General features: G+C 37.0%; 1 protein-coding gene and 2 pseudogenes across 1 annotated transcript; all 3 read right to left on the bottom strand.

Annotated features, from left to right (window-relative positions):
- Window positions 1–160: 160 nt before the first annotated feature.
- Window positions 161–3515, bottom strand: LOC113290055 (annotated as a pseudogene).
- Window positions 3417–5992, bottom strand: LOC113328724 (zinc finger MYM-type protein 1-like). Its single transcript, XM_026575766.1, has 2 exons — window positions 5878–5992; window positions 3417–5317 (listed from the first exon to the last, which is right to left on the bottom strand). The coding sequence occupies exons 1-2, from the start codon at window positions 5990–5992 to the stop codon at window positions 3417–3419; spliced, it is 2016 nt and encodes a 671-aa protein (XP_026431551.1).
- An 897-nt stretch (window positions 5993–6889) lies between these two features.
- LOC113328816 lies at window positions 6890–16290 on the bottom strand (annotated as a pseudogene).
- Between the last annotated feature and the right edge of the window lie 5018 nt (window positions 16291–21308).

The raw sequence follows: 21308 nt of genomic DNA on the forward strand, positions 1-21308 counted from the left end.
CAGTAGAAAAAATCATTATCACTGCGGGGAATTCTGAAATGAAGTGCATTGTGCCGTTGTAGGTAGATATGCATCAAATTCTTCTAGGGATGGGAGCTCACATCTATCCAGATTCAGGATTGCATTCTAAATTCTAATGGTAACCACTTAAGAATCAACAGGATACGAATCTCAGAATTTTATTTTATTTATCTTTATGAGCTGACATCTAAAAGAACAAGAAGGAAAAAACAAAAATACAAGTGAGAAAGAGGCTAAAGGCACCATACAGACATAGGCCACCGAGAGGGAGAATTTGCCTCTATCAATGTGAGCAGGGATCTGGTCTGGGGAGATACCCATCAGGTGTGGATATTTTGCTGAGTATGTCCTAGATTATGAGCAGCTTCATTAGCTCACTTCTTTACAAATTTAAGGTTATCATATCAAGACTGCAAGCAGAGTGTAGGATGTACTTGAATTACTGTTGAATTCTTCATGGGATTATGGAAGACAGACCTTGAAGAGCTAAGGTGAGTTCAGACTGACGGATCCCAATCCAGTGAAGATGAAAGAATCTTCGATAGTTGTGTGAACACTTTGAGCATTGAAGGACGGGCATTCGTGTCTGGAGATACACATTCCATAGCCAATTGGGCCATGGAGAATGCCAAATCCAAGGGATACTCTTTCTTCAATGACGGATCAATGAAACCAACCAGCTTTTCTCTTACATTTTCTCCTTCAAGAACCACCTTAACTGATTCAGACAATAATTCATCTCCTCCCATCTTCCCATTATCTAATGTAGACATAGTAGCTGCTTCCTTACCAGATAACAGCTCCAAAATGATCACTCCAAATGCAAAAACATCCATCTTGGGAGTAATCACACCACTCTCTAGATACTCCGGTGCCATATAGCCTTTGGTACCAACGACATGCCTGGTCAATTGCATACCTCCTGCTTCTTCATCCTCCTCTTCTTGAATATTGGTGTGTGCTAAACTTCTTGCAACCCCAAAATTTGCAATTTTAGCTCTCCAGTTACCGTCTAAGAGGATGTTACTGCTCTTCAAGTCCTTGTGAATGTAAGGCGGGTTTGCATCATTGTGAAGGTAATTAAGTCCGTCAGCTATTTGATACGCAATTTGAGCTCGCTGTTTCCATCCAAGATTATGCTTATTGTGAAGCCAATTGCTTAGGGAACCATTTTCCACATACTCATAAGCAAGATATGTGTTTCCATCATGCTTACAGAAACCAGATAACCTGATCACATTGGAATGATTAAGCTGTTTCAGAATATTGATCTCATTTGTAACATCTCCCTTGGTTTTCTTTATAGCAGCATCATCCCCATTAATCACACCCCGATAAACAGACCCCTGAATTCTATTCTCTTCTCTGAAGAACCCCGTAGCCTTTTGCAACTCTTCAAACTTGTACAAAATCAAAGAATCCATTGCATACCGAGCACCCTCAGACGAAACCGACGTGTAGGAATAATTATTTCCATAACTTCCTGCTTGCTTCTTAGAGTCATACTCATCAGAATCCTTACCACCCATCACCAATACATTTTTCACTTCTGACACTGCCACAGGCTCACTGTGGTAGCGCGTGCGCCTGCGGCGACATAACAAGAACCAAACCAGAAATCCAGTAAGCAATAAAACAAACAAACCAGCTCCAATTCCAATCCCAACCCATTTCATCGGTGAAGGCTTATTATCAGTAACTGGTTCGTCAGCCGGAGTCGGTGGCGCTGCGGGTGGTAAAGAGCCGGGAGTTTTCGGTTTGATTTTAGGTTCTGCCTTAAACGGAACCAATAGAGTGGTGAAGGGAAAAATAGTGTCATCTGCAGATAACTCATTAGCTTCATTTATACTCTCCTCAGTAACACCATTTTCAAATGTGTCCGCAATGGTTGAAATATCATCATTCCAATTAATCAAATAGGAGAGCAAAAACTTAAAACCAGCAGCTGTTTGGTTCTTAGTAGGACAAGCACATCTAAGTGGAACTGTCAAGTTCATTCCAGCAGTCAAATTTCTACTATCATGTTGAGGATTTTGAGTCATCAAGGCTTGACAAGTAGTTAAACCTTGGAAAGTATTATTAGCAGTGAAGAAGTATGTCTCTCCTGTATATTTTATTGTATAAAAAGAAGTATGCTGATAAAATTTACCTGAACAAGAACTAAGTTACAGGAACTATAACTAAGTTGTTCAGTGGAATCTTGTCGATGTCTGTGATGTTGTTGATTCTGGCGATTTGTGATGGCTGTGCACCCAATAAGTATCCGATTGTTGTTGCAGAATCGTATGGAGGTTGAGATCGGAACACAAGGTATGAAGTGCAAGTAGATCTGTTTGGATTGTTGCATTGAAACCCGTTTGTGAATGGTAATGTTTCTTTGGTGTAACAATCATTTTGTTTGTTATTAACGTAAATCTGCTGAGCATTTGATGAGATAGAGAAGAAGAAGAAAGATAGTAGATTGAGTAAAGAGATGAGAAGGGTGAATTTTGAGAATGAAATTGAGCTTATGTCCATGATGATTCAGGAACAAAGGGAGTTTTGAGAACGAGCTTGTTTAGAAGAAAGCAAACACTAAAAGCTTCTCCAGCCGCCACTGACTGATTTGAAGAACATAAATTAAAAATGAAAGAAGAAAGAAAACAGATAGAGAGGACTTAGAATGAGGTCTCTCCACTGAAACAAAGAAAATGAATAAATTAGTGGAAGACAACAAAGTATGGTCTTTCTGGTCAACACGTAAACAATAAATTTAAGGTCGTTGCCTCTTTAGATTTTAGTTTATCTTTGAAATGACAACGCGTTTCATTGAATACTTTTCTTTATTTTCATCTCTTTTTGTCTGTTTCCTTCGAATGTTTAGAGCTACGGTCAATGAACTTCAAGCAAACCCAACTGCCAGTGGCGGGACTAGGATTTGAGATTAGGGGTGGTTTAAAAAAAAATTCTGCACACACATAAAAAAAAGAGAAAAAATTACCTTCTATTTTCGAGCAATTGAGTCTTGCTTCCACCTGACCTGGCACAGCGGCTCCTTAACGTAGTTCTGGTTGTTTTCTTGCCTCCTGTGAAACAATTCAATCAAGACAACACGACTAGCAAATGAATTATAATAATTGCATAATCAACATACACGATATTCAAACGATTTACCTGATTAAAATGCTTAGCCTTGTCATTGCGTATGAACTATTAGCCTGCACTTGTTAGTAAGAAGTAACAACGTATAAATATAGCGAGACCATAAAAGACCATGTATCCAAAAAAATGGTTTTCTTTATCATATATATATATTATATCAATTTTTTCAAATATACATGTCAAAATGTTTTACCAAAAAATATCACCAACCCACATTTATATTTTACCAAAGAGTGAATATCATCAACCCATGGCTAGCACTTAAGTTGTACCCTACGATTGTATAAATCGTCAAACTCATCTATGATTGAATCAGTATGGATAGCTCCTGCAATGTCTTGTTCAATGTAGAGCATCATGCAATCCCTAAGAAAATCTTGTTGCATTTTGTTACGAGTAGCTGATTTGACCAATTTCATTATTGAGAAAAATCTTTCTGCAGATGCCGTGGAAACAGGGAGAGTAAGCACAATACGAATCAATTTGTCAATCATAGGGTAAGCTTCTGCCTTCTTGGTTACTACTAGTTGCCGACATAACTCGGAAATAGTTGATAAGTTCTGAAATTGCAAATTGTTAACTACATCATGACCATAATGTTGTAACTCATTTCTCAAAATGTGTACCTCTTGCGGACTGAAATCTAGAGGATAAAACTTCTCAGCAAGATTACAAAGACTGTCAACATCGAATGACTTAAAAGAATCCCGAGGATCCAAACATGAGCTAAGAATGAGTAGTTCCATTGTGTCCTCTGGAAACCTATGATCTAACTCTGACAACTGAAAATCAATTGTAGCAGTAAATATATCAACACGATAATGGTGATCTACTGTGATATTATCATGTTGCTGACAAGAACGGCCTGTACCCATCATATAGCGAGCGTCCATATTAGGTGTTTCAACACCATATGCAACACAAAATTCAGTAACAGTTGTAATAAAATTTTCCCATCTCTCTTCTTTTAATTCTCTAAGTAAGACTTTTGTGTTTGAGACTAGAGCCATTGCATTTACTATGTCTTGTGTTTTCTTTTGAAGACCTTGGCATAATATTTCAGTAATACCCATAATTTTAAACATCAAATGCAAGACAAAGACAAACCTGAATGACCTCATTTCTTCAGAAATACTTTGTGCTTCACCAACTTTAGGAGTCACTTTCGGATCACTTGCGCCAATATGGTCGATAGTTGTGCAGGTTGCTTCGAACTTATCTATCAAACTGCATACGGAACCATAATGGGAACTCCAACGGGTATCAGTAGCACGTGGCAAAGTACCTATTTGGTTTGCCCCTTTCCCTGTCTCAAGTTCACCACTAGATAACCTTTTGGCAATCTCATCTTCTTGAGCAGACTGAAAATCACCAAATCGATGTGAAGAAGATGTAACAAGATTGACAATTGATGATAACATAGAATAAAATTTCCAAACTGGACCCAAAGTTTCAGCTGTTTTCACAAGTGCTAGCTGAAGGCGATGTGAAAAACAATGAACATAATATGCATATTTACATTCCTCACGAAACAAGGCTTGTAAGCCATTCCACTGACCACGCATATTACTTGCGCCATCATACCCCTGCCCTCGCATGTTTTCAACTTGAAGATCATAATAATTAAGAATTTTTGTTATTACATTTTTCAGAGTTAAAACACAAGTATTTTCAACATGTTGAATATCAAAAAACCTTTTTTGAACATAACCATCAATATCCACATACCTTAAAACAATCACCATTTGCTCTTTCTTGGAAGCATCCCGCGACTCATCAACAAGGATACAATATTTGGCATTTCCAATTTCCTCGCGAATCTTGCTTCTAACTCTGTTAGATATAATATTTAAGATCTCTTTCTGAATCTTGGGTGAAGTATAAGTGGCATTTCCAGTGGCATTCTCCAAGACGACTGCATTCACATCTTTATTAAGTGATGCTGAATACTTGATCAATTCAATAAAATTCCCACGATTCCTTGAACCTTTTGACTCATCGTGACCTCTGAAAGCACATTGTTGACGCGCAAGCCATCTTAAACAGTCAATTGTTGTCTTGAGACGCAACCTATGTCTCGTTACAGCCTCTATTGATTGTTTCTCTACCAAAAGACTTATTCGCTGAGCTGAATTCTTCAAAGCTTCAGAATTTCCTTAGGCAGTAGAGTGTCCAGAATCAACATTTCCAGAGTGTTTTAGAAATGCACATGCTGATCCATTATTAACAGAACACCATCTTTTGAAACCTTCACTAGTGAATCTGAGTGTTTTGGAGGATCTATTCAAAAGAAACACTGAACATAGGCCAGCATCTTTAGAAGTGAATACCCACCAAGGATTGGTGCGACCACTAAAATTAAACCACGGTATGCTTTCCGAATTTAGGCGGGGATATTTAATCTCGGCTGATAAGGTCCCAACAATAATATGCTCGCCGAACTTCAATCACGCTTGGTTAACAGGATGTTGCATCACTGAATTCGTAACCCCGATCACGTTCTAATGGATAACATTCATCACTTCAGGTCTGTCTTCTTCTATTCCAGTTCTTTGGGTTGGTCTTCGGTTCAACTGCACACAACTACTCATTGAGTTCAATATTTGGAGCAAGAGCAACACTTTCTGATCTATCTACTCTGGAATAGGGTTGTAATAGCTTCTAATTTCCTCGGTTGCTTGGTTAATACGATTATTCGGCATCATATATCATCACCTGTAACAGAAGTTTTCTGTAACACAATAACAAAAAGTTGATTCATCAATATGCTCACTGAAATATAATTCTTATAGGAATACATTTGACAAAACAAATCCAAGCTTGACCGCATTCTCACGATACAGATTAGGCATAAAAAAGAAGGAAAAATGATTACAGAGAAAAGGCTTCCTTCAAGCTCCACCAAGAATGACTTTGAGTTGTAGCCGTAGGCCAACACTATTACACGTTTTGGGTTTACCAAAATTGAAGATTGAACCAGTTCTAAAACTTGAGCCAATAACACTGATCAATGCAAATATTGAAATTTAAATTTGTTCAATTGAGCCCAAATCTCATAAACACCCATACAATTAAGTAATCACAAAACCCCAAAACAAACATTCCATACAAATCCCCAAATCAGAAAATCCAAAGCATCAACAAAATTAGGTTAAACAAAAATTCAATCAACTACTGATTAAGAATTTAACATCAAAGATTAACCTGAAAACATTCATCTTTTTAATCACACAAAACAAAATTATAATTTACCAACCAAGAAACCCTAGTGAATAATGATAGCAAATTAACAAAAACCCATACACGATTCATGAAATTAAGGGAATAAGTGGATAAAATTTCATCCAATAACCACACAATATAACATCAAATTCCAATTATTCCATCTTCTTACCTAGCCTAGGGTTTTGGCTTTACGGTTTTTCCAATCTCCCTCTTTCAGTCTTTTTCCCGCTGCTCACATAGACACAGAGAATAATGACTTTTTGTTTTTTTTCCCGTGAACTCTTTTTCTTTTTTTTTTCACAAAGACCAGGGCTGGCTTGGACTGGACTTACTTAAAATTGGGCTTGACTTTTACTACTAAGTAGGCAAAAAGAATTTGGCTAGGGCTGGCTTGAGCCAGTCCTAGTCCGGGCATGGTTCCGCCACTGCCAACTGCATCTCATCAATACATATGGACTACATTGTTATTCAACAATCAAAATTCTTGACCTCCTTCATATATTCACCTGCCTTCCACATTGGTTATAGTTGAATCATTTATAGAGCCCGACTCCTGAACACTTGGATACGAATCTCATTGTGAAGAATTTCGTCGCTCCATAACATAAGCAGGTTGTTTTGGGGAAGGAAGAGTTGCATTTTCACTAGTAAGCATGGAAAGTATTGCGGACATGCTTGGTCTATCTTTTGGAAATTCCTGAATACACAGCAATCCCACATGAATGCACCTAAGTATTCCCGTCCGGGAAGTTGACGTAAACAGTAACTTTGGATCGATAAGCAGTTCCATCTTATTGTCAACCCACAATTCCCATGCCTTCAAACATTTCCAAAAAATAGAATTAGAAGAGTACAAAACAGGATTCTTGAATTGAACTTGAGAATGTATATTGAAACTCTTACATATCCGGGAAGGCTGACAAGTGTTTCCTGTTGGTGAAAGCCACTGCTCCGCTTTCCACTCACGACCTCTAGTAGCAATACCCCAAAACTAAAAACGTCCGATTTTGTAGAGAACTTTCCTTCCATTAGATACTCAGGGGGGCATATAGCCACTGCAGTTCAGGTACTCGAGAACATATATCAATTTCTGACGAAGCTCTATCAGAGCCTGAAATACATTTACAAAATTAATTGCTCCCATAGTTAAGTGAGTAGAACTTACAATGTTCCAACAACCCTTCTTGTATTCGCTTGGTGTTCATTGCCCGCAAATATCCTTTCCATGCCAAAGTCTGAAATTTTCGGGTTCAAATCTTCGTCCAGTAAGATGTTACTAACTTTAAGATCTCTATGAATGACTTTCAATCTTGAATCTCTGTGAAGATAAAGAATTCCCCGACCTATCCCCTCAATGATTAGGAATCGCTTTCTCCAATCTAGAAGCTCGTGTTTGGTGGGATCTAATGCAGCAACCAAATGTATAACATTACAAACAAAAAAAAAATCATAAGAACTGATGGAGATTTCCAAGAGGTTGATTGAAAAGCATCATACCAAAGAGGAGGGCGTCCAAGCTTTTATTAGGCAAGTACTCGTATATCAACATCTTTTCTTCCTTTTCAATGCAACATCCTATAAGTCGAACAAGATTCCTGTGTTGAACTTTCGAAATTACTAGAACTTCATTTTTAAACTCCTCTGAACCTTGTAATGATCCTTTTGAAAGCCGTTTCACTGCAATTTCTTGCCCATCCAATAATTCTCCCTGAAAAAGAAAATATAGAAACAATTCTCATATTTAGTTGAGTAAGGCTTGTAACTAAGAGAAAGCTTTACCTTGTAGACAACACCAAAACCACCTTTGCCAAGCCTATTATTATCTTCATTGAAATTGTTCGTAGCAGTCGCTAGCTCCTCAAATTTGTAAACTTTCAAATGGTCTGAATTATCTCCAAACATGTTCTGCACTTGAGGTTCATCAATGATGCTTCCCGGGTTGTATTTATTTTCCACATTCTTCTTATGTTTTCCTAATGCAAAAGTCACTGAGCTGCTCAGTTATATTTCCGCGAAGAAAATTTTAATATGCTAAAATGAAGATGTATCATACCTCTCCGTTTTACCAGCCACTTCCAAAAGAAGAATACAAAGACAGTTACTGCAAATGTTGCCGCAAGGACTACAATTATGATAATTACCCTACCACTATGAATCTGAACTGGAGTCCTTTTGGGATTTTGCAGCTCTGTCTTGTTCTTTGGACCAATTTCTACGCAGTAAATAGGTACTCTCTCCGTCCCACTATTAAGTGACCTACTTGAAGTTTGCACAAATTTTAAGACAACCAAGAAAAAAGAGATTTTTAAGCATTTTTTACAATTATATCCTTATGGATAATAATTAATGAAATTTTGAAATGATTTATCTCTCAAACTACACCACGGATGTCCCAAACTTTATACCATTGAAAAGCATTTTAAAATACCTACGTAACGAATATAAACATGCCTATCAAATTATGCATATTTCTTATATTTCTTATAATCAATTAAAAGGGTAATTTTAGAAATATCTTCTTGTTTAGTGATATAGGTCCCTTAATGATGGGACAAAATTAAAAACCAAATATGTCACTTAATGGTGGGACGGAGGGAGTATAATACAGTATAAAATCCACGAGGGGGTTAGTCCTCGAGTGATTTCGGGGGAGTTTAATGTATTTGAATCCCTAGAGATTTAGAGGGAATGTGTGAGAGTCTAGACAATTTGGGGGAGTTTGACCCTAACTCCCCAGAAATCTCTTGTTTTTTGAGAGATTTTGTCTAAGTACAAAAACATCATGAAACTCTCTCAAACTCCCCCAAACTCCCCAAAATTGTAAACTCCCTATGTCTCTAGTGTTTTACGACTAACAGGGAGTTTAAGAGATTCTAATCAAATCTCTCACCACTAACAGGGAGTTTAAGGTATTTTGAGGTAGTTTTAGAAACTCCTTAGAAATCTCTCACCACTAACAAAGATTTTAAATGATTTTGACAAACTCCCCCACGACTAACAGGGGATTTGCCAATTACATTGAAATACGTTAAAATCTCTCACGACTAACACCCTGCACATTCTACAAAAATACTGCTCAAGGACTTACTTTTGTGTTACAGATTCGTAGGCTAACTTACCGATCAGGTCTGAATGCGCTAAGCGAATGTAAAGATCTTCCCCACTTGATTGAATTTTTGCATGTCAACTAAACTTTCGTTCCATGTCATGCACCCAACACCACTGCCGTACGAGTAAGCTATGCATGAACAATCTGCTAAACAGTCCCGGGTGCATTCCTTACTTTTATTGGTATATGAACAGATAGCAAAATCAGGCACTTTCATGGTTACCAGCTTCATGAACCCATCGTCACTTTGAGAACTGTTGGAGCTATTTTGGCAACTTAAAAATTGAGTTTTCCTCACACACCCACCAGACCAATTTCCGTTTCTCCATTCATCTTCCGACTTTGGTGCAAACCCTATGAGACAGCTACATATTGGAGAATCTAATACGTTACAGCTACCGTTAGGTCCACAAATTGCATAAGTGTTGCACTTGTCATCTTGCGTGGACCAAGATCGTGACCATTCACTCTTTTCTTCATTCCAACTCTGCAAATAATTCCCCGCCATAACCCAAAACGTACCTTTGCTTCCTTGATTTGTCAAGATAATCAAAACTTACGTATATACTCTTATCTTGATTATCTTTCGTTAAATAGAATCCATCATTATACAGATTCCAACTCGCGGCATGCCAATAAAGATCTTACTATTCCACGCACCGCTTTGCCAGAGTCGTTTAGATGCATTACTGGAGACTACCAACTGAGGAATGTTGTCGACAAGATCAAGCGCCGCAGAGAATATCCCAACTGAAGGATCGGATTCGGCTTTCCACGACGTAAGCTCTTGTTTTGTGCCTGTTAAACTACTTCCACCGATCTTCATCAGTGGAAGAAACGTGTCTGTGGGATTATCAAAACTCTGCCATAAGACCCCCCTTGTACTATTATCATCCACGAGTCGAAAAACAAGGTTACCGGTGTCTGATAGCGCAGACACTGAACTGTTACGGCCCGCGAAATTTGAAACATTTGTAGTCCAAAGAATTGTCCCTCGTCCATCCGAGATTACGAGGTTTCCGTCATTAGCAATCCGGAGGGTACCAGATGAATCCTTTAATGGTCTATCTCTGTTGGCTAGCCATACAATGTTTTCCACTGGAATCTTGTTATACCAAATTCCAACATATCGATTTGTGGAATTAACGGGGCTGAAGAATCCTAGTTGAAAGATTTCGCCAGAAGAAGTTAAAGTTTGGGAGTCAGTGATGAATTGGGTTGGTGTAATAGTACTCTCTTTTGCCCAACAGTTTTGAAAGACCATCAACAGATACAATAAGGTGGTCAAAGAAGAGAAAGAAAATGGAATCGAATTCATGTTCTAATAAATTGGTGCTTTATTGTTTTTGTGTCTTTCTGATGCATGAATATCTAATGTTGAGGAAGATAAAAGTAAAACCATCTCTACCATTTCATTCCATGGTGACATAGTCCATACATGTGAAACCGAGATGACGCCTTAAGCATTGACTTTGCTCAGTATTTAGTACTTATTGGTTCATAGGACGGATTCATACGATTTATGATTGGTAACAAAAGCAAAAGTTAAATATTCATGGTTGGTTCTCCAACGGGAAGATGTTATGTTCCTATTTTAACGGATTAGGCTACTTTTACTAAAAAATCATATTCAACGGTAAGATGTGAAACTTATGTGGATGGCAGTTGGATTCACATCCTCTAGCCAATCCTCTAATTTCAGAGGATCTCTTAAAGGATTTAATAGTTACTTAATCCCTAATATTTAGGAAAAGAAATCTCATTACCAATCAATATATGACAACCGTAATATTATTTCTTTACATTGTTATATGGTTGGAGATAATTTTGTTAAACTTCCTAAAACTATGGAAAAAGTAGCAAATTTACTCATCCGCGTATCAAGGACAAGGATGTCCCGTTGGAGATGCTGTTAACATACGACTTCTGATGTCAACTTCCAGTTTCCACTCATTGTCAAGTAAGTTTACCATGATCGATACAAACAGTGGAGCTTCGACCGGGTCTACGGTGGCAATGACATAATGACCCTTGCGATTTGATGACCCTTGCGAATTCGGAGAAATAGAGTTGACACCCTCTATTTTCGAAAAAAATAAAGATAAATGTTAATTGTTAAGACGCAACTCTTGGGACTCCGTCGGATTTACCACTATTCTTTGGGTCATTTCCAAAAAGAAACTTCCAAGAAGAAGTAAAATAAAAAATAAAAAATGGAAAAAAACATTATTTTTTCGATGGAAAGATGATCTAAATTTTTTTCGGTGGATTGTTACATATCAGAATTGCTAGATAAACATACTTTCATGTTTCATCATTATATATTGCACACTGATACAACCAATCTCCAATGTGAATTCTTTGATCTACGTGAAATCAAGCAAAATGAAAAAGACTAATCTGAATAATGGTATTTTGATTATTATTCAATCTTTTAGAAGTTTTTTTTGGGTGAGATAAAATTCGTCGTAGAGATAATTTCCGCTAATCATTATAATCACGATCCATTATGATAGTCATTGATCTTCTTTCATGTTTCATCATTATATATTTCCGCTAATCGTTTATATGAAGCGGTTCCAAATATTGTCCCAAGAAGAAATATTTGGTGGGTCAAATCCCTGAATAACATTGTATAAAGATAGTGTATTAAATTCAACATTAACTGCTAAACTCCATTATTAGAGCATTGCTTAGTTGAACCCACAAAGCGTTGGTATGTCAAGTTTGATTGTCATATTTTAATTCCAAAACTTGAGTTTCTTAATTAGATTACTAGAGTCAATTTCGTTAGGTTAGACTAGGAAGCCTACAAATATTGAGACAAACTCGTGTTACTCTGAAGAACCTGAAGACGTGTCGACATCAATGAACACATCATCCTTTTATTCGAGGTTAGTAGTACAAGAATTGACTTGTTTCCATTTCTAGATATATACATTACTTTCAACTAATTTATATTATGACATGCGAAGTTATATACATGAATCTCTATTATTGGTGACCCGATCGTAACATTATGATCAAAGTGTCAAGGAAGAATACAAAAGTTGCTACTATAATTTTGTTATATGAGAATACAAAGTATAATGTTTATCTTTTGAACTTTGTATATGCGACAAAACACTATCTCTGTAATTCGTTACTAGATTTGTAATGAATTTTGAGTTGATTCCATGCCTAGAAAACTATGTTTAACTACATGAGTTTAAGGAAGTAGACTTGCCAAACTTGTTTCGTAGTTGAAAGGGATCAAAGGGATATATCGGTAGTCTGATTCCTATTGGAGATCTCTAGCAGGACCGATCCCTAATAGCAATTGAATTTCTGGTTCCCGTATACACTTTAGAGCATCTCCAAGAAAGGGTGGATCTATTTATTTTTAGTGACACATAGGATTTTAAACCTCCGTTTGGCATAAATCCATCTCCAACAGTAGGGTCCTACAAGTTAGGAGGGACCAATTATTAAATATGAAGGTGTTCAAGAAAGTGTTATCCACACCTCCGGTTGCATCTCCACGTCATGTTTTTAACCAATTTTCTTTTAATTCTAAGGGTTAAAATTCTCACTGTTGGAGATGGTTTTTTAGATATGAGGCCCTATATTTACTCTATGTGTAGACCCCATAAATAAAAGGACTAAATAAAAAATCCACGTAGGATTTTTTGCACCTTCTGTTAGAGATGCTCTTGGGGTTTACATGGATTTCAGAATATGAGGTATTATTTAGGAAAGTTTACTATGTCGACATTATGAGTATTTGAACATGTGCTAAAATCTTATTTATTTATTGTTCAAAGATATTCCTTGATACTCAAAGTGAGATCCCAAACCAAAATATTTGAGAATCTTTTATAAAGGTTTTTGAATATATATGCCATTAGTTTCCCGGTAAGTAAAACATATCTCTAGAGAATATATTAATAAGGTATACTTGTATGCTAGCTAATATTGAGTTTTCATCCATGAGAGATTTCGGTATATTAGCTGGATACCGGTTGGAATTAGACAAAACTGAAGCTTGGTATTCATTGCATGTCTTTTGATATTCTCAGTTATGGAAATTCCTTGGTGTCAAATCTACCTTGGTCTAACTTAGTGAAGTTTGTTCTTCTTACAAACTTATCCTAGAAGGAACACACTTTATTTTGTAGTTGGGTCTTTTGCTACACCTATGTATGTCATTCCGAATTGTTCTCGGATCAAGAACCGTTGACCGCATTTTTGACCGATTTAAATTTCAAGTATCCGATCAATACCCGTACGTATGTCATTCCGTACGTTTCCCTATCCTGAATTGCTAATTAGGGTAAGTATATTGTTCCAAAGTGTCCTCTTTAAATACCACAGACACAATATGTTACAATAGGTACTGAATTTCCAATGATTTTTTGAACACATTCAAAATAGGCACTGAATTTCTAATGATTTTTTTTAAACAAGGATTTTGTTATCTTGTGCATCCATACACAAAATAAGATCCCATCATTAATATTGGAAATGATAAACAACAATAAAAAAATATGAGACCATGTTTTTCTCCGGGAGTAGGGCCCAGCCATTTCGTGATTGCGAGGTTTTGCTTTATTCTAAAATTGCGGTTCATAAGGAACTATTGTTTACATAGAAACCATAAAACAAAGTACATGTAGAAAAAACCGTCATCCAAACACACTCGCAAGCATCAAAAGTAAATCTGGCATCCAAAAGAATTCACAAGCACCAAAAGTAAGTTAACGGCCTTCCATGTTTGTAATTGTTAGATTGTTCACCGAAGCCGATTCCTGGCCTTGTGGAAACGAATCTGATTGTGAAGTAACTCGTCTTTCCTTAAAAGCAGGTGGCTCTGGATCAGGAAGAGTGGTAATTTCGTTAGTTAGCATCGAAAGTGCTGTGGACATGGTTGGTCTATCTTTTGCCAGTTCTTGCACACACAGCAACCCCACATGAATGCACCTCAATATGTCAGGCTTGCAAGCTGATTCACGCAGTAGCATCGGATCCATAAACAGCTCCATCTTACTTTCCTTCCATAGTTGCCATGCCTATAACAGTCACAGAAAAATCACATAATAGTATAATTCTTATTCCGATTCTTTTGAAATGAATGCTCAATGAGACCTAAATGGTAATACAGTAATGCTAGTGATTTAGCTAGGAAATTATAACCAAGTTCCTGGAAACATAATACTAAAAACACTACTTACATATCCCAATAGACTTAACGATAGCTCAAGATGGTGAAAGTGAGTGATCTTTTCCCCGCTCACAACCTCTAGTAGCAAAACTCCAAAACTGAAGACATCCGATTTTTCTGAAAACCTTCCTTCCAAGAGATACTCAGGGGACATATAGCCGCTGTAATCAATTATGTTAAGCATATAAATATCAAATGCAAGAGATTTGAAGGGGTTACGCTTATTGAATTCCCAATTGGTAAGTATATTACTAACAAATGTTACTTACAATGTCCCAACAACCCTTGCAGTATTCGCATGGTGTTCATTGCCTCCAAATATTCTTGCCCTGCCAAAATCTGCAATTTTGGGATTAAAGAATTCGTCCAGCAGAATGTTACTGACTTTAAGATCTCTATGAATAACCGTCAATCTAGAATCTCTGTGAAGATAGAGAACTCCTCGACTTATACCATCAATAATTTGGAATCTTGTTTTCCAGTCTAAGAGTTCTCGCTTGGTTGAATCTGATCCACAAACCCAAGGAAACAATGCAATATATGCATGCATCAAGGAAATAATGATAAAAGTTGTGTAGAATATAGTGAATTTTATGTAAAAGTAACAAACCGAAAAGGAAGGCGTCCAAGCTCTTATTTGGCAGGTATTCGTAGATCAACATCTTTTCCTCTCCTTGGACGCAACAACCCAAAAGTTTAACAAGATTCCGATGTTGGACTTTTAAGATTACTAGTACCTCATTTTTAAACTCTTCTAAACCTTGTATAGAACCATCAGAGAGTCTTTTTACAGCTATTTCTTGTCCATCCAATAACTTTCCCTGAAAACAAAAAGAAAAATGATGTTTCATTTCTACTTTATTCGGCTTCAGTTATATAAAAACCAGTGTTATTAGTGCAAGAATGAGCAACACCTTGTACACTGGACCAAAACCACCTTCACCAAGCTTATTATCCCCACTGAAATTATTAGTCGCAATTGCTAGCTCTTCCAATCTGAAAACTCTTGGATTGTCTCCCAGGGCTCTTTGGTCTGTAGATTCTCCAAATATGTCGTGCGTGTCTTTTGAACTTTCCATGTCTTTTCTTTGTTTCCCTAGTGTCACATTGATTTAGTCGATAAGCAAGCAATGGTAGATACACTATGGTGCGTCGAAAGAAGTTTTTGAGCTGGAAATTCATCTTGCGTCAAATATTAATTTTTAAATGGTACCTCTCCTTTTTGCCATCCACCTCCAGAAGAAGTTTCCGCATACAAAAATTGTAAGTGCTCCCACAATGACTGAAATTATGATAATTACTTTCAAATTCTTGTCTAGACCATGATTTGAATTTTTCTTTGGATTACCATCCATATTGTTCTTTGGAGCAAGATCTGCATTGTGTATGAAAATACAAGGTTAGTTATTAAGAGTTCAGTGCCTACTGCTCAAAGGCACACAAGAGTATATGTACACCATATTTATATCATTTGTTGCATACCTATAAGATCCGAACGAGCTAAGCGAAGGTAAAGATCTGATCCCCCAATTGAAGACAAATTGTGTGTCAAATAAGCTTCCATACCATGTGATACACCCAATACCACTATCATATGAATGTGCTAAGCATGAACAGTTTGTTATACAGAGTTGGATGCATTCCTCGACTTTAGAAGTAGCTACCCAGTAAGAAAAATCAGGCACTTTCAGCGAATTCAGCTTGAAGAACCCATCATCACTACTAAAATTGGTTAAGCTGTTTTGGCACTTCAAATTAGTCTTCCTCACGCACCCACTCGACCAATTTCCCTTTCCCCATTCATCTATTGACGTGGGGATAAACCCTGACAAACAGCTACAAACTGGTGAATTTAAGAGATGACAGATACTAATAATGGCAACTGCAAGATGAAACTTAGCTTATATAAAGACAACTCTCTTTATTGATGTTTAGAAAATCTCTCAAAACTAAACACAAGCTCTAATTTTGCTCTTATGATCAACCACAACTTTGGTGATCATATATATATATATAGAATTATGAATTCCTTTTCCTAGTCCTATTACCTTATTACATGTCTTTCCTTTTCTTAGAACTAGATGACTTCTAATTCCCTTAGGATTACATCAATTTCCTAATCTTGTCCTAACCAGCTTGTTAGTGACTTCCTGTTTGAAGTTTAACCAACATTCTCCCCGTTAAGCTTCAACCTTACCCGTGACATATCTTGTACTCCAATCAGTTGTCTCATTTCTTCAAACTTGATCCGAGCTAATACCTTTGTCAATATATCTGCTTTCTGCTCAGTTCCAGGTATGTGTTCTACGTTAATGACCTCCTTCTCGATGCATTCTCGTATGAAATGATACCTTTTGTGAATGTGTTTCGTCTTACCATGAAACACTGGATTTTTAGTGAGTGCAATTGCAGACTTATTATCAATCTTGATGAGAACTTTTTCAGGTTCTCTTCCTTTGATTTCACCCAATAATTCTTGAAGCCATATTGATTGTTTAGCTGCTTCTGTTGCGGCCATGAACTCAGCTTCACATGGATGAGAGCTAATGTCTTGCTTCTGTGAACACCATGTAATAGGTGCTTCACCTAGATAAAAATATACCAGTTGTACCTTTTCCATCATCTTGGTCAATATTATGACTGTTGTCACTATACCCAACAATTCCTTTTGATCCTCCTCGACCATACTTCAATCCATAGCTGTTGTTTCCTCTTAGATATCTCAATATTGCTTTATTACACCATGAGACTTGCGTGGACTTGCATATAACGGCTTGCTACTCCCACAGAGAAAGCCAAGTCTGGTCTTGTGTGTAATATCTAGGCATCCAACATTTCTTCTATAACTCGTTGATCATCTCATCTGCTTCTTCTTGTGCCTTTGAAACTTTAAGTCCAAACTCCATTGGTATCTTAGTTGGATTACAAGTTTCAAGTCCTGCTTCTTTCAGAATTCTCCTTGCATAAGCTTCTTGTTTAATATGAATCCCATCTACTCCTTGATGGACTTCTATCCAAGGTAATAAGTGAGTTTTCCGAGGTCTGACATCTCAAACTTTGATGACATTTCTCTCTTGAACTCATTGATCACCTTAAGGGAGTTTCCAGTCAAAAATAGATCATCTACATAGACTGCAATCACAAGAAGCGTTCCCTTTTCTTCTCTTCTGTATACTGATGTTTCTTTAGAGCACTTAACAAATCTGATTTCTCTTAAGATTTGATCTAACTTTGTATTCCAGGCTCGAGGAGCTTGTCTTAGACCATATAGAGCTTTTGATAACTTATAAACCTTATGCTCTTGTCCTTTTACTTCAAAACCTTCTGGTTGTTCAACATACACATCTTCTCGCAATTCACCATGTAAGAATGCTGTCTTAACGTATAAGTGGTGAATTTCCCAGGAGTTTGATGCTGCTTCTGCTATTAAGAGACGAATTGTCTCTAGTCTAGCAACTGGTGCGAAAACTTCATCAAAGTCTATGCCTGATTCTTGAACGTATCCCTTAGCTACAAGTCTTGTCTTATATTTGTTAATAGTTCCATCAGCATTTCTTTTAACCTTGAAGATCCACTTGAGGCCAATCACTTTTACCCCACCTGGCTTATCAACTAGAAACCAAGTCTTGTTTCTGTTGATTGAAATAATTTCTTCTCTACATGCTTGTGTCCATTTAGTCGAGACCTTTGCTTCCTGAAAATTCCTTGGTTCATCATTAACAGAAAGTAGCATAATCTCACATTCTTCTGCAGCTTGAAGAACATAATCCTCCATATACTGTGGCTTTTGTATCTGTCTTGTTGATTTTCGCAGTGGAATGGGTTGAGTTATTTCATCGATCTCCTCTTCTTCTTCTTCTTCTTCTACTTCTTCGTTATTCTCAGTGTTTTTATTATTCTCTTCTTCTTCTTGATTAACATCATTGTTTCCATTGGTATTGATGATTATGGGTCCTTCTCCTTCATCAATTACTTGACCCCATCTCATGTGAAACATTCCTGGATCCCTACTTGGTCCATCATTAGTTTCTTTCCAGTTCCAGTTTGCTTTTTCATCGAATACCACATCTCGACTCACTATTACTCTTTTCGTTGTTGGATTGAATAATCTGTAAGCTTTGGATCCAGGCTCAATTCCTAGATGCACAAGATTCTGAGATCGATCATATAGTTTCTTAAGAGTTGCAGAATCAACTTTTGCGTATGCTTTGCAACCAAACACTCTTAAATGATCTATGTTTGGTTTTCTCTTTCGCAAACTTTCATATGTAGTCATGTCTTTCAGAGCTTTCGTAGGTATCCTGTTTATTAGGTATGTGGAGTGTCGTACAACTTCTCCCCATAGATAATTAGGTACCTGCATAGCTTTTAATGAACTTATCGTCATCTCCATTAGAGTTCGATTTCTTCTCTCTACCACTCCGTTTTGTTGTGGTGTATATGGTGTTGTGAGTTGCCTTTTGATTCCATTTGACTCACATAATTTGTTGAACTCTAAGGAAGTGAACTCTCCTCCTCTATCAGTTCTAAGCATTTTGACTTCCTCTTTTAACTCTTTTTCTATCAGATTTCTGAAAGCTTTGAATCTGTCAAATGCTTCACTCTTTTCTTTCATAAGAATAGACCACATATATCTTGAGAAGTCATCTATAATAACAAATATGTATTTGTTATTTGCAAGGGTTTGTGGTGTAATAGGACCACATAAATCAGCATGAAGAAGCTCTAAAGGCTTTGAGGCTCTGAATGTTGTTGCTTTTGGAAAACCTTGACGCGTTTGTTTCCCAACTAAACATGATTCACAGATCATTGATTCATCGTTTATCTGTGGTATCCATCGAACCATCTTGTTCTGAGACATAGTTTTTAAGGTTTTGAAACTTACGTGTCCCAACCTTGCATGCCACTTCCATGTCTGATCTTCCAGTCTCATATTCAGGCACAATGGCCTTCCAATCATGAGACTTATCTTTAGAGTCTATTCTGTGAGCGTGAGACTCTAACTAAAAGTCTTCCACTTGGGTCATGAACTGTTAGATAATCTTGTCGCATTCTAACATCACATCCAACTTCTGTAGCTTGTCCTAAACTTAGAATGTTTCTTTGTAAGTTTGGGATGAAGTAGATGTTTGTGACAAGCTTCTGTTCTCCGGTCTTGCTCTGAAATAGAATTGATCCTTTCCCTTCAATTTCTACAGAAGATCCATACCCAAACTTCACTTGTCCTTTGATTTTCTCATTGAGTTCAGAAAAGTAGTGTCTCTTACCAGTCATGTGATTGCTGGCTCCATTATCTAAATACTAGATTCCTTCTTCTCCATCCTTTGATTCGTAGTTCTTTGGTATTAGTTTCCCTTCGTTTAAGAATACAACTTCGTGCATGAAAAGAGCTGTATCTGCTTCCCTTGTTTCATTCTTATTTGCTTCTTCCATCTTTTGTATTCTTTCAGGGCATACAGAGGAGAAGTGTCCTGGTTTATCACATCTGTAACAAATAATGTTTGATCTATCCTTCTTTTCTTTCCCTTGGTTTTGATCATTCTGACTTGTTGTTATATCTTGTGAGTTAAACCTTCCTCCCCTTCCTCGGCCTTTGTTTACTCTACCACCTCTTCCACGACCTCTTCCTCTTGTCGCAAAGTTTTGTTGTAAGAGTTTGTGTACAAGAGTTTTTCTTGAGTTTCTCCATTGTTTTCTTTATCAAGGATTCTCTCTTCATATGCTTTCAATCTTCTAATTAAATCTTCATAGCTAGTCTTCCTTAAATCTAAGACTTGTTCGAGAGAAGTTATGATATGAATATACTTGGATCTTGATAAACTATTGAGAAACTTCTTTACCAGTTTATCTTCATCAATGGATTGTCCAAGTGACGCAGATTTTGAGGCTATCTCTGATAGCTTTCCTGCAAATCTATCAATAGTATAAGTGTCTGTCATCTTCACTCTTTCAAATTCAGACATTAAGGTTTGCATACGGGCTTCTTTAACTCGACCAGCTCCGAGATTACGTGCCTTTATTGCATCCCAAATTTTCTTTGAAGTTTCCTGTTCACCAACTTGTAGAACAAGACATTCTGGTATTGCTTGAAAGAGTAATCCAATGGCAACATTGTTTTTGTCTGGGTCCAATGTACCAGGATCAATTGTTTCCCAAACTTTGTAGATTTTCATCAGTACCTTCATTATCATGGCCCATATTGTGTAGTTTGTGGCGTTGAGGATTGGAACTTGTATTGATGGTGGCGTGAACTGTTTTGCACCCACAATGGTGGTTTCGTTTTCCATGGCTCAGAAACAAGCTCTGATACCAATTAATGACAACTGCAAGATGAAACTTAGCTTATATAAAGACAACTCTCTTTATTGATGTTTATAAAATCTCTCAAAACTAAACACAAGCTCTAATCTTGCTCTTATGATCAACCACAACTTTGGTGATCATATATATATATAGAACTATGAATTCCTTTTCCTAGTCCTATTACCTTATTACATGTCTTTCCTTTTCTTAGAACTAGATGACTTCTAATTACCTTAGGATTACATCAATTTCCTAATCTTGTCCTAACCAGCTTGTTAGTGACTTCTATGTTTGAAGTTTAACCAAAAA

The sequence above is a fragment of the Papaver somniferum genome, chromosome 1, assembly GCF_003573695.1.
Source record: "Papaver somniferum cultivar HN1 chromosome 1, ASM357369v1, whole genome shotgun sequence".
NCBI lineage: Eukaryota > Viridiplantae > Streptophyta > Magnoliopsida > Ranunculales > Papaveraceae > Papaver > Papaver somniferum.

Coding starts and splice junctions, on each gene's coding strand:
- LOC113328724 (XM_026575766.1), bottom strand. CDS start 5,992: ATGCGGTCAAGCTTGGATTTGTTTTGTCAAATGTATTCCTATAAGAAT. Junction 5,318..5,877: donor ACAGAAAACTTCTGTTACAG/GTGATGATATAT, acceptor CTACTGCCTAAG/GAAATTCTGAAGCTTTGAAG.